The following is a 14,649-nucleotide window of genomic DNA, read 5'->3' on the forward strand; positions in this document are numbered from 1 at the left end:
GTCACTCCTTTCTCCCCTTGTTAGAGAGGGGAGTAAGTGCTACTGAGAAACAGATTTATTTGTATAGGAACACACAAAACTGCAACCAGTATGGCTACCAACTCACCTGTATCAGACCAGCTCCAGCTTAAGACGTGTCAAATTCTTCAACCTGCTGCATGGAAGAAGAAAAGGGAAAAAGAGAAAGGAGGTGACTAGACATCTCCCTAATTCTTTCACCCACACAATCATCTTGCGTAAGATACCAACTGTCCCTCTGGGGGCACTAGATAAGTTATGTAATGAAAATTATTGAATTCTATTTTTATTTTTCAGGGAATTTTTCGTGTACCTGAACAAGATGTATTGATAAAGAGAATTCCTGATATGCAGAAGGCGGTATCGAACACACTTCGAAATATTCAAGTAACTCATAGGTAAGATTTTTTTTGTATGATGGACATTGGTAACTTTTTTTAAAAATTCTTTTATCGTTCTTTTATTTTGGTTATCAGACCAGTTACATTGAGATATTAAAAATTTTACAGACTTACAACCTAAGCCATTGTACAGTACTATTTTAATCAATGAAACAAATAAAGTAAAGTAAGCATATTGCTCTACTTTATGCTAAAACAGTCCCTTGAAACAGATTTTCCTTGAAAATTTCCACTTTAAAAGCCTCTTGTATATAGTACCAGCTGATTACCTGTCACCCTTTGCAGATGTATGCAGAAGTACATCACATTTTTATGAATTTCAATTGAGACAAATACCAGTAATTAAAAACAAATGTTCAGTGAATACATGCAGTAAACCTGAGGGCTCTTCTCAGTGAAAGGCAAGCTGTTAACGTGAAGGTAAATGTAAGAGTTCCTGAACAGTTTACTGGCTGAAAAATATTAACAAAAAGAAAGAAAGAGAGGAAATATAATAGAAATGTATACAGGCAGTCCCCGGGTTACGACGGGGGTTCCGTTCTTGAGGCGCGTCGTAAGCCGAAAATCGTCGTAAGCCGGAACGACACTTGGAAATATGCCTTAAACTAAGAAAAAGTTAGAGACCTTACCTGTGTGACATGCAAGTATATTGCATGATGTGTAGTGTGGTTATTTCAATGGCAAAGGATGGTTCTTGAAGGTATAATTCTTTATTAAACTTGTGACACTATAAAGCACAATGTACTACACTTAATCCTTAGGTTAGATTATACACTAAACACTATATTATGCACTGTACACTTCGTAGTAGTATTTGGTAGATCCTGGAGTACACTAAAATCCCAGTCTGGTAGCTCTGGAAGGTAAAAGTATAACACAATTAGTACAAAATACTACACAAAGTCCTGAATGCAATATGTAAATTATAGATATCAAGAGTAAAAGAGTTAATGTATGTTAATTAATTCCTTACTTTTAGTTTATAATTCCTTACTTTGAGTTATATCAAGAGTAAAAAAGTTAATGTATGTGAATTAATTCCTTACTTTTAGTTTAAAGTTGTCCTGCTATGTAACCCTGGATGCACAAAGTCTTATGTGGCCCCATAGCCTACATCATTCAGGGGGTTCTGGAATGTACAAAAAATAATTAGTATGTCAGTAAGTACTCTATGCATAGTAAGTTACATACAGTAATATGCACCATACAGTGGTTTAATATCACATATATAACATGTATAAAACTTAGTTAATGTATGTTAATTAATTCCTTACCTTTAGTTTAAAGTTGTCGTTCAATGTAACCCTGGATGGAAAAAGTCTTATGTGGCCCCATAGCCTACATCATTCAGGGGGTTCTGGAATGTACAAAAAATAATTTTGTCAGTAAGTACTCTATGCATAGTAAGTTACATACAGTAATATGCACCATACAGTGGTTTAATATCAACTGGTATGCATATTGTAAATGATTGGTCTACACCCCCTGTTCAGCAGGGAGTGTACAGTATGTAATTCCATGAGGGACCTTGATCACTTATCCCATGTGAGAGATCTTGGTCACTTTTTTTTAGTATGTACGTATAAAACTTACTTAATGTATGTTTACTACTATGTATAATTCCTTACCTTTAGTACAGTAGTACATAGTTTACAGTTGTCGTGCTATGTTATGTACTAGTAACCCTGGACAAAGTTTTATGTGGCCCCATAGCCTGCATCATGGAGGGGGTCCTGGTTTTCTGGAATGTACCAAAAAAGTATCAAAGTTAAGTCATGTTATGTATGTTTAGTAAGTTACATACAGTAACCATACGTACAGTGGTTTATAACATGTATGTACATAATCAAACTTGGTTGGAAATTCCTGTAAAAAAAAGTTATGTACGTATGTAATATGTAGTACTACTGTATGTAAAAACCTTACTGTTCATACTTTGTTACACTACATGTTACATGTGATACGTATACTTTCCTGAAGGGTTTTTTCCATCCAAAAATGGTGCTTCTACTTGTAGTTATCCCTTGATGACACTTGTAGTAGTAATTTGTTAGTAACAACCTGGAGTTGTGTGAAAAATGTTGGTTCTGGAAGGAAAAAGTAACAAAATTAGTGTACAAAATATACACTACAGAAAGTTGTGAATGCAATATGTTAATTACTGTAGATATATCAAGAGTACTAAAAGAGTTAATGTATGTTAATTAATTCCTTACTTTTAGTTTAAAGTTGTCGTTCAATGTAACCCTGGATGGACAAAGTCTTATGTGGCCCCATAGCCTACATCATTCAGGGGGTTCTGGAATGTACAAAAAATAATTTTGTCAGTAAGTACTCTATGCATAGTAAGTTACATACAGTAATATGCACCATACAGTGGTTTAATATCACATATAACATGTAGTATAAAACTTAATTTAGAAATTCCTTACATAACTTACCAACTTTTAGTGAGTCTCAAAGCTGTTACCTAGGTTGTGGGAGATGGAGGTGGAGGTGTAGAGCATTCATGATAAGGATGCATTCCAAACCTAACTTCAGTGTGCTTTATCACAGATAACAGGCTAGGATGATGGGCAGTCTGGAATGAAGAATTAATATTAAAGGACAGTATGTAACCACTTAGGTGTACAAAATTTATTGTACGTATGCAAACATTAAACACAACTGAGAATTCCTTACCTTCAGCAAAATGAAGACATGTAGGCTATGTAGAGGTCTGGTTTATGTAAGTCACAGGTGCATGCCAGTCTGGAATGATAATGTAATAGTACATATGATTATATAGTATGTATGTTACATACATAACATGGTATATTACAATATGTAATAATAAAACATTAATAAAAAAAAATGTCCTTACCAAATTCTAGTGGTTGGCTTGCTTACTGGGATGGCCATATGGTACATGAGAGTGGGTGGCTGGGCTATGGAGTGGGATGGGCAGGTGCTTGGGAGTCTGGAATGATAAAAAATATATAAAATGATAGTTACTACTACTGTAAACTACTGCACATGTTATTACTGTTTGACATATGTAGTGTGTAATACGTATGTTCAATATAAAAATGAAGAATTCTTTTACCTGAGGAATGGGAGAGGTGATACTACTCGTATCAACTGATTTGGGCTCTGGAGAGGTGATACTCGTATCAACTGATGAGGGAACATCTACATCTGGAAAGAATGATAGGGTACATAAATATATTATAAGGTGGATGTAATTGTAGCATATGTACACTTTTAATAAAATTTCTATTAGCAATTTATAAAACATTTTATACAAATTTGTTAAGGATTCCTTACCTGATGTATAGGGCGAGGCATCAAAACCATGGAAAGGCTCAGGGTCATCTGGGTCACTGTCACTATCAAAGGGGTCTGAAATGAAAAAAAAAAAAATAATAAGGTTATGCAACATCAAACACATTGTACCACTATGTAAGTTAGTGTACGTATGTATGAGGGTGTAAACAATTTCCACATGAAAATGAGAAAAATGAAATTGCTTACCTGATTGTACACGTACAGGTGGGCGGGCTGATACAGAGGGTCCAGGTACAGGGGATCTGGAACTGTCACAGGTAGTACAGGGAGATCTGGAACTGTCACAGGTAGTACAGGGAGATCTGGAACTGTCACAGGTAGTACGGGGGATCTGGAACTGTCACCACTTCTGCAATAAAATTACAAATGATGAAAATTAATGAAGTTACAATTTACTCTTACATTTAGTTGTTACATTAAAAAATTAACACATTTTTATATGTACACTATGTAAACACATAAATTAGTAAAACAGTTCAGAATTCCTTACCAGGACTAGGAGTGGGAGGTGGTGGTACTGGAGACTTGTGAAAGAAAGTGTCAAGCCTGGACTGCACACTTCTCTTCGTCTGCTTCTCCTTCAGGGTCTCCTTGTAGAAAGTCACCAAATCCATGATTCCTCTCTTGATTTTGTCAAACCTAGAAACGTTAGGGTCTTCTGCCTCAAAAGAAGCCAAGGCTCTCTCCAGATGAGTAAAAACCCTCTGACAAGCCTTTCACAGTTAATGACCTGGGTTTTGGCTCTGGTGCCGCCTCCTCTTCCTCAATCATTTGTTGTTCAAGTTCTAGTAAGAAAAAGGTCCTCTGCAGACAATTCCCTCTCCATGGGAAAGCCAGCAGCTCTGTTACATCATCAGGTTCAAGATCTATTTTCAGCCTCTTGCTTAGCCCTACGATCTTCCTCGTCACAGTCTCGACGTCTTCTGCCTGGTCAAAGCCTTCAAAAACTGTGCACAAAACTGTGGACACAGTTTCCTCCAGGCCCCATTTAAAGTGGTCGTCTTCACCTCGTCCCAAGCACTTGCAATGTTCTTCACTGCATCTGCAATGTTGTAGCCCTTCCAGAATTGCTTCAGTGTCAACTCCTTGTTAGCTTCTATGGCCCTCAAAGCAAAACGTATGGTCCTTCTAAGGTAGTAAGCCTTGAAATTAGCTATTACTCCCTTGGTTCCATTGGCTGTATCAGCGATGTGGTATTGGGTGGGAGGTACACCACCTTCACATTAGGATGCATGTCGCTCAAATTTGAAGGGTGACCAGGGGCATTGTCCAGGACTAAGAGGGCCTTAAAAGGCAGACCCTTCGAAGTCAAATACCGCTCCACTGCTGGCACGAAATGGTCATTGAACCAATCTTCGAAGACCATTAAGGTAACCCACGCCTTCTTGTTAGATTTCCAAATCACAGGGAGTTGACTCTTGAAAATGCCCTTGAAAGCCCTGGGATTCTCGGCCAAATACACCAGCAAGGGAAGGGCTTCAGTTTCAAATCACCACTTGCATTGGCCCCAAACAGCAAAGTCAGTCGCTCCTTTCCAGCTTTATGGCCAGGTGCTGACTTTCTCCTCCTTGGAAAGGTACGTTCGATTTGGCATTCTTTTCCAAAATAATCCAGTCTCATCCACATTAAAGACTTGGTCAGCCGTGTAACCACCATCCTTAATTATCTCAGCCAAACCACCTGGAAAACTTTCTGCTGCTTCGCTATCAGCACTAGCAGCTTCACCTTGCAGCTTCACATTATGCAAATTTGCACGAGCCTTAAAACGGTTAAACCAACCTCTACTCGCGGAAAATTCACCACCAGCACTGCCTTCGCCAAACTTTTTCACTACTGCCTCATGCAGCGCTCTAGCCTTCTCCTGGATCACACTTAAGCTCAACCGGAACAAACGTCGCTGTGTTCTGGTCCTCCAGTCCAGATCATGAGCAATTTCTCCATTTCAACAATGCTCTGGCTACGTTGCTTCTCGTTTATCACCGTTGACTTCATCGGTGCAGCATCCTTAACATGCTTCAGAATACGTTCCTTATCCTTCACAATGGTTACCACCGTGGTCCTGCTCAAGCCTAAAGAACGGCCTATTTCGGTGTTAGTTTCTCCCTTCTCCGAACGCTTTGATCACGTCATATTTGACTCCATCGTGATGACCTTCCTCTTCTTGGATGAACATCATCATGGAGGAAGTACTTTGGCGTTTAGGAGCCATTGTAAATTTGCGAAAATGGCAAGGAATTTCAGCAACGTCTCAGCACACAACCTAGTGAAATGCAGGCAGGCACGCGATTGAAGTGGCGTCCTTTCGTATTGTTACGCTTGGCGTCCTCGACCGTCCGAGGTCGTTGTTCGGTCAATTTACCATACAGTTTAATAGCGTTAATTAATTTATGCACCTCCGCTCAAAAACTAGTTCTGCATATGAGGTATCGTTAAAAAGCATAACAAAACGTCGTAACCTTGGAATTTGTGTTGTAATCTAACCAGAAACTTAGTTTTTTTAATTATGTACTGGAAACAAGCAATGATTTTTCATTATATTTGCGCTTTTGGACTGTTTTAAACTGCGCATCCCCTATGTATTCATTGCATAGTGTATTCATTCGCCCGAAACTAGTTCCGCATATGCGGCGTCACTAAAAAAATTCAAAAAATACAAAAAAAAAAGTGTCAAAAATCATCATAACCTCAAAATTTTTGTTGTAATGTAACCAAAAACATATTTTTATTATGTACTGTGCTAAACTATAAAGGATTTTTATCATAGCATGCGTTTTTTAAAAGCGTCGTTAACTCGGAGCGTCGGAAGCGTCAGCGTCGTAACCTCGGAACAAGCGTCGTAACCCAGGACGGAATTTCCATTGAATATTTAAGAAAAAGCGTCGTAACCTCGGAACGTCGTAAGCCGGAACCGTCGTAAGCCGGGGACTGCCTGTATACATTATGATATTACTGTATACACTCAAGTTAAAAGGAAAAACTCGTAACTGTTGACCTTATTTATCCAAGTAATGATGATGTTAAAATTATGATTGAGTACCTATGGGTGTAGTTGTAATGGTGGAATCTAGTCTCAGTTTTTACTGCATAATTGAATGCAGACATGCAGGATTAAAAAGAAATCTAACTAATGCCAATAGAAGTAAAATGGGTTTGTTGTTAACCCTCTTACGCCGACTGGACGTATTTTACGTCTACATTTTTTGTCTCCCGTGTGCCGACTGGTGGAAAAATATATACCGAAGAAGAAAAGTAAACATCATTCATGCACACCAAGAGACAGAAGAATCTTGTTCCAGAAAATCAGAAAGTGGAAAAAAGGTCTTGCAAAAGAAAAAAATGCATGGAAAGTTATAGAACTAAAAAGTAAGATAGAAAATGCAGAAAAAAAGATTATACAATCAAAAGAAAATGAAAAACGGGACTTGGAAGAAAAAACCCTATTAAATATCAAGCAAAACCCCAAACTATTATACTCATATGCGAAGAAGATGAATAAAAGAAGAATAGAAATAGGCCCTCTGAGAATTGAAGGGAGATTAACGAATGAAAAAAAGGAAATTTGCAACATACTGGCAGAACGATATAAGAGAGAATTCACCCCTAGAATAGATAATGAAGATAATGATATAGAAGTAAGGGATGAAAATAGTGAATATTTAGCTGACATAGATATTAATGAAGCTGATATTGTGCAGGCTATTAATGAAATTAAAAATGGAGCTGCTGCAGGGCCTGATGGAATTCCTGCTATTTTGTTAAAGAAAGTAGTTCATTCTATCGCAAAGCCACTTGCAATATTATTAAGACAAAGTGTAGATACAGGCAAGATATATGATGAGCACAAATTAGCGTATATTACCCCTACTTTCAAAAGTGGATCAAGACTAGAGGCAAGTAATTATAGGCCTGTGAGTCTAACATCACATATAATGAAAGTGTATGAAAGGGTAATGAAGAAAAATATTATGAAACATTTAATAAAAAATAATTTGTTTAATAAAGGACAACATGGTTTCGTACCCGGAAAAAGTACACAAACCCAACTGTTAGTCCACCGTGAAAACATATTCAAAAATATGAAAAGCGGAAATGAAACAGATGTGGTTTATTTAGACTTTGCAAAAGCTTTTGATAAAGTAGACCATAATATATTAGCGAAGAAAATTAGAAAACACAATATCGTGGATAAAGTAGGAAGATGGTTAAAAGAATTTTTACACAACAGAAAACAGATAGTTATTGCAAACGACGAGAAATCGGATGAAGCCAAGGTAATATCCGGTGTGCCGCAAGGTACGGTGTTAGCTGCAATACTGTTTGTTATTATGATTGAAGACATAGACAATAATGTTAAGGATTCGGTAGTGAGTAGTTTCGCAGATGACACAAGAATAAGTAGAGAAATTACTTGTGATGAAGATAGGAACGCTCTACAAAGAGACCTTAACAAAGTATATGATTGGGCAGAGGTAAATAGGATGGTATTTAACTCTGATAAATTTGAATCAATAAATTATGGAGACAGAGAAAGAAAGCTATATGCATATAAGGGACCTAATAATGAGACCATCACAAATAAGGAAGCAGTTAAAGACCTTGGTGTGATGATGAATAGGAACATGTTATGCAATGATCAAATAGCAACTCTGTTGGCAAAATGTAAAGCAAAAATGGGAATGTTGTTACGGCACTTCAAAACAAGAAAAGCTGAACACATGATTATGCTTTATAAAACATATGTTCGTAGTCCCACTTGAATATTGCAATATGATATTGGTACACACTATCAAAAGGATATTGCACAAATAGAGAGTGTACAAAGGTCCTTTACAGCTAGAATAGAAGAAGTTAAGGACCTAGACTACTGGGAAAGACTACAATTCTTAAAATTATATAGTCTGGAAAGGAGAAGAGAACGCTACATGATAATTCAGGCATGGAAACAGATAGAAGGAATAGCAGAAAATATCATGGAACTAAAAATATCAGAAAGAGCAAGCAGAGGTAGATTAATAGTGCCCAAAAATATACCAGGAAAAATAAGGAAAGCACACAGGACATTAATCCACTACGCACCAGCATCGATAATGCAGCGTCTATTCAATGCGTTGCCAGCTCATCTGAGGAATATATCAGGAGTGAGCGTAGATGTGTTTAAGAATAAGCTCGACAAATATCTAAACTGCATCCCAGACCATCCAAGATTGGAAGATGCAAAATATACCGGAAGATGTACTAGCAACTCTCTGGTAGACATTAGAGGTGCCTCACACTGAGGGACCTGGGGCAACCCGAACAAGATGTAAGTCTGTAAGGTCTGTAAGGACGTATTTTACGTCGACTTACAAAAGTTTTTTTTGAAATTTGCGGAAAAATACTTATAGGCCTACCAGCCTAAAACTTTTGAATCACGCGCCTTGGGGGATGCTGGGAGTTCACGGATCAAGGTGTTGTTTTGTTTACAATTGTTACGCAGGCGCGCAAGCGCGAATTTCTTTCTTGCCGCACTAAAAAGTATCTGTGACACATCTCGGAAATTATTTCGTCACTTTGACATAATTTTTGTACCATTGTAAATTAGCTGTTACATGAAGTATTATATATGAAAATGTGCGCATTTTTATGTAGAATACAATAATAAAATACTCCTGATTGTAGCTTTTATCAGTTTTGAGATATTTTTATATAAATAACGATAATTGCCAAAATTTCAACCTTCGGTCAACTTTGACTCTACCAAAATGGTCGAAAAACGCAATTGTAAGCTAAAACGCTTATATTCTAGTAATATTCAATCATTTACCTTAATTTTGCTACTAATTGGAAGTCTCTAGCACAATATTTCGATTTATGGTGAATTTATGAAAAAACTTTTTCCTTACGTCCGCGCGGTAACTCTTCCGAAAAAAATCATACATGCGATTGTGGTAATGTTTGCACCATTTTAAAATTAGCCGTTATATAAAGTTTTATATATGGAAATGTGCGCAATTTCATGCAAAATACAACTAAAAACAACCCATGGTTGTAGCTTTAATCAGTTTTGAGATATTTTCATATAGATAACAATAATTGCCAAAATTTCAACCTTCGGTCAACTTGACTCTACCGAAATGGTCTAAAAACGCAATTGTAAGCTAAAACGCTTATATTCTAGTAGTATTCAAGCATTTACCTTCATTTTGCAATAAATTGGAAGTCTCTAGCACAATATTTCGATTTATGGTGAATTTATGAAAAAAATAACATTTTCTTTACGTCCGCGCGGTAACTCTTCCGAAAAAATCATACGTGCGATTGTGGTAATGTTTGCACCATTTTAAATTAGCCGTTACATAAAGTTTTATATATGAAAATGTGCGCAATTTCATGTAGTATACAATTAAAAATAATTGAAGGTTGTAGCTTTTCTCATTTTTGAAATATTTGCATTTAAATCACGATAAATAGAAAAAAAAACCACGTTCGGTGAACTTTGACTCTACCGAAATGGTCGAAAAATGCAATTGTAAGCTAAAACTCTTACAGTCTAGTAATATTCAGTCATTTATCTTAATCTTGAAACAAATTCGAAGTCTCTAGCAAAATATTTAGATTTATGGTGAATTTAAAAAAAAATCTTTCCTTCCCTCCGCGCGCGGATTCTCCGCCACAAATCTCCGAAATACGTACGTCCCATTCTCGGAATATTTGCTCCGTTTCATATTAGGCATTTCATAGAGTTTTATATATGAAAATGTGCGCAATTTCATGTAAAATAAAACGAAAAATATTTGAAGGTTGTAGCTTTTCTTATTTCTGAAATAATTGCATATAAAAAATATATATAAAAAAATTCGACATTCGGTCAACTTTAACTCGTCAGATATGGTTGAAAACTGCAATTGTAAGCTAATACTCTTACAGTATAGCAATATTCAATCATTTGTCTTCTTTTTGAAAGAAATTGGAAGTCTCTAGGACTATTTAGATTTATGGTGAATTTTTGAAAAAAATATTTGTTTACATCCCGGCGTTACGAATTCATGCATTATTTTGTGATAATATTTTCTCTGTGTTGCTTTTATCGTTTTACAATGTGTTATATACCAAAATGATTGCAATTTAGTGTACATTACAACGAAAAAAAGTAACTTGTTACCTTTAACCGTTTTGCGCACAGCGCGATTTGAATACAATTATATATGAAATTTCGTTTTTGCGCTATCATATATCGCATTATTTATATATGATAATGATAATTTTTTTCATTTCTGATGGTTGCATACTAAACTTCAGGCAATGACAAAAAAAGGAGCCAAAAATGAACTCTCAATCTTGAAAACTAAGCTTGCTGTGATTTTTTTAAAAAAAATATTTTTTCCGCTTCCGCGCTCACTCCGAAACCCCTCCGGCACACGGGAGACAAAATTTTATTTACCGCTCCGGCGTAAGAGGGTTAATATCTACAGAATGCTGTAAATTTCATACTTGATCAGTTCTTTCTTCGTGTAAAAAAAGTACATAGATGAATAATATCCTTTTGCCATCTGAGAATGGGCCACACAAGTTTAATACCTTGGTACTTAATTGTGGGTCAACCCCAATTTTTTTTGACAACTACTACCTGGCAGAGTGTCCTAGTCTTGGGGACCGCAGAAAATATTTCCTCTCAGGTACCAGCCACCATGGTAATTATACCTAGTATCCAGGGTTTCCACAGGACTCTTGTTTTCAACTCCTTTTCAAGTTTGTTGCAGTGTGGATTTTAGTAATACATATAATTTTTTGATAGTGTAGTTGCTTGTTTCGTCCTCAATAAGTTACCCCTCCATGGTGTGGCAGAGCTCCATGGTGACCTGACTAATATCAAAGAAATGTCTTTTAACTTGGTCTTGTAGCTGTGTATTGTGTTGTAATGATAAACACTATGACATATGATGGATTGTAATGCACTCAAAGGACAAGAGGGCATTTTCTCTTATCTTCAGCGAGGCTAAACCCAGTTTTTGCCATGTCAAAAATCTGGAAGAAGTGCCTGTAGCACATACTCATCGGCCATCTTGTTTACAATCAGGCTGGTAAAAGACCAAGAACATTACCTCAAAATTACTAAAAATTGCTTCGATTCTAAATTTTTTCATTGAAGATTGTGGAAACTTATAAACTTGAAAGTTAAGGGTATTGGCCAGATACGTATGTACAGGTTCAAAGTCATGCCTTTTGGGCTAAACATTGCCCCCAAGAATTTTTACAAAATTAGTAATGTTAGTTGTCCAAGAACTCAGAAAAGAAGGAATAAAACTAATAGCTTACTTAGATGACTGGTTAATCTGGTTGTTCACAAGAAAAGATAGCGTGAAAAAAACCCAAGAGCAGTGGTCAATAGACTCCAGTCAAAAAGTTTGATAATATATTGGAAAAATCCCACCCCACTTCCAGCAGATGCTTTTAGTAGCTGGGACTGTGTTGGGATACTCTTCAGGGCCTGTTCTCTCTCCCCATCAAAACTCAGAACAGAAGGGTTCATGGCATATCCCAGAGTTTCCAGATGGTAATTAGAACATATGATGGGTCTGCTGCAATTTGCATCAGTAATAGATCCAATACTCAAACTGCAATTGGAAAACGTGAGTAGATTTTGGCTTGCATACAAGAAAAAAGAAGCAAAACTGATCTAGCCAAAAGAATCATAAAGTTAGGGAGATACTTTGGCTTTGACCTGGAAGGAATCTCTGGTGAAACCAGTCACCCTGACACCTCCATCTGTAAGTGACAATACACAGAGATACATTTTTGACAGGTTGGGGAAGACATTGGAAGGATTGTCAAGTGGCAGGGAGGTGGTCAGCTACTGTGAGGAATTGTCATATCAATTTCCTGGAGCTGATGGCTGTCTTTTTGTCTCTTAAAAAACTCAAACCTCCAGAAACAGCATAAGTATTTTGTTGGTTCTAGACAACACAACTGCAGTATCTTGCATCAAGAGATCAGGATCACACTCACCTCTCAATATGATAATGCTAGCCAACCTTCAGAGGGCACAAGTAAAGAAGTGGCACCTCTCTGCAATTCACCTCATAGGGTCTCTCGTTGTAATAGACTCTCTATTAAGAAAAATGACAGCCTCAACAGAGTGGATGATGGACAACCACTCTTTTCAAACAATAACCATGTTTCCACAACCGGAAGTGGACCGGTTCGCCACATACGAGAATCACAAACTTTCAGTATGTAGTACATATGTGTTTCTGAACTTGGGCAGTGAAGCAACTGCAAGAGATGTCTTCTTACAAGACTGGAACAAGTGGAGGACGATACATTTTTTTCTTCCACTGTCCCAGATTTCGAAGGTTTTCAGAACAGCTTATGTTATAGATAGCCCCAAATTGGCCAAACAGGCATTGGTTCTTATTACTTCAACAACAGGTTAAAAGACCAATTCCACTATTGTCTGCTGTTCTGTCCCAGAAAGGAGGAGGGAAAGTTGTTTACGCATCGTCCTTTCTGAGCTGAGACCTTCGTTCATGCATAAATTTTTTAAACATCTACCGTGAAAACTAATCACCCAACATTGCTAGGTAGGGTGAGGTGGATGAATATTGACCTATTAGTAGAAAAAATTGCCTTAAAAATCCATTTTGTACCGGAGAGTGCACACTGTGCCCAAAACAAACTGCACAACATGGCCTGCCTAGGTATACTCATAAATCCTTAACTTAGAGAATAAGTGTCATATTTTACACTATAAATTTTTGGGAAATGGTCGGCGCTCTGAAAATGTGGGGAAACACCGGCCGGGGGCTGGGGAACCCTCCAAAAACCAAATTTCCTGTTTTTAGCATAATGATGCTGATAATTCTTCCAAGAAGGCAGTAGGCTACATCAGAAAGACTTAATGACATTAGACTTATAAATAGGTAAAGTTGAACCCACTCAATAAAAATTTCCTGTTTTTGGCATAATGACACTGATATTGCATTATGGGGGAATTGATGGATGAGTTGCATTTGGCAACATTCTAAAGGGTTGCTTGTGTGTGAGAGAGAGAGAGAGAGAGAGAGAGAGAGAGAGAGAGAGAGAGAGAGAGAGAGAGAGGGAGGCTGGTTGTTTCGTCTGTTGTCTTGTTGGGTTGTTTGCATTCGTCGGAAGCGATAGGAAGGGTCTGGGATGTTTAGTGTATTTATTACGTATATTGTATTTTTATGTTTATTATTATTGTTAAGATAGTATGGGGAAGGTTTGTGTCTGTTTTTTTATTTTGTTTTGAGAGAGAGGGTGTGTGAATGATGAATGGGTGGTTGATGAGTAAACTGCTTGTTTGGTGCGCATTTTGGCTCGTTCACCAAGCATTCGGAGTCAGTGAGAAGCAGTCAGTCAATGAAGGCAATCAGAGTGAGAGGTGGTCAGCCAGTAGAGTCGTTTATGTGCATTTCACATAAGTTTTGGGTATTTTAGTAATCGAGTTCTGTCGTGCTTGTGTGTATTTGTGGTTGTCGAGTTGGAGAGCGATTTTTTTGTGTCTGATGTTTGTGAATTGGTGTGTAGTCTTGGTGCTTGTTTGGAGTTTTTTGTGTTAGTATTCAGCAGTTTGTTGGTGACAGTTGGTTTGGTGTTTGGTGGTTTGCTAGTGGCGGTGGAGTTTGTTGAGTGATAATGGGCAGAAGTTTGTTGGGAGACCTTTTGAGCGAATGTTGGGAGATTGGGGTATCGAGCATATAGTAACAACATATATGCCGAGTGCGAATGGATTGGCCGAATGAACCATAAGGACTGAGGGAGATGTTACAAATGGTGACTGATAGAGAGAATGAGTGGGATTTGATATAAGGAGGAGTAGTAGCGATGTATAATGAGTCAGTACATAAAAGCACAGGCATACCTCAAAGTGAGTAGTATAATGAATTACGAGAGGTATGAGAGC

General features: G+C 37.3%; 1 protein-coding gene and 2 long non-coding RNA genes across 6 annotated transcripts in view; 1 reads left to right on the top strand and 2 right to left on the bottom strand.

Moving 5' to 3' along the window:
• The window catches only part of LOC135198570 (T-cell activation inhibitor, mitochondrial-like), a 207,546-nt gene that overhangs the window by 126,635 nt on the left and 66,262 nt on the right, over positions 1–14,649 (top strand). For all 3 annotated transcript variants that reach the window (XM_064226286.1, XM_064226285.1, XM_064226283.1), the window contains exon 6: positions 316–416. In XM_064226286.1, the coding sequence (XP_064082356.1) occupies positions 316–416 (101 nt within the window). The remainder of the gene's footprint in view (positions 1–315; positions 417–14,649) is intronic.
• On the bottom strand, positions 932–1,815 carry LOC135198574 (uncharacterized). Its single transcript, XR_010310842.1, has 3 exons — positions 1,694–1,815; positions 1,466–1,548; positions 932–1,275 (listed from the first exon to the last, which is right to left on the bottom strand). It is a non-coding gene; the product is annotated as an uncharacterized LOC135198574 (long non-coding RNA).
• On the bottom strand, positions 1,882–3,381 carry LOC135198573 (uncharacterized). 2 transcript variants are annotated; one of them, XR_010310841.1, is made up of 5 exons: positions 3,283–3,381; positions 3,102–3,170; positions 2,861–3,000; positions 2,636–2,718; positions 1,882–2,506 (listed from the first exon to the last, which is right to left on the bottom strand). It is a non-coding gene; the product is annotated as an uncharacterized LOC135198573 (long non-coding RNA). The 2 variants fall into 2 exon arrangements; XR_010310840.1 differs by having other exon boundaries at positions 1,889–2,506; positions 2,636–3,000.

This window comes from Macrobrachium nipponense, chromosome 22, assembly GCF_015104395.2.
Source record: "Macrobrachium nipponense isolate FS-2020 chromosome 22, ASM1510439v2, whole genome shotgun sequence".
Taxonomy (NCBI): domain Eukaryota; kingdom Metazoa; phylum Arthropoda; class Malacostraca; order Decapoda; family Palaemonidae; genus Macrobrachium; species Macrobrachium nipponense.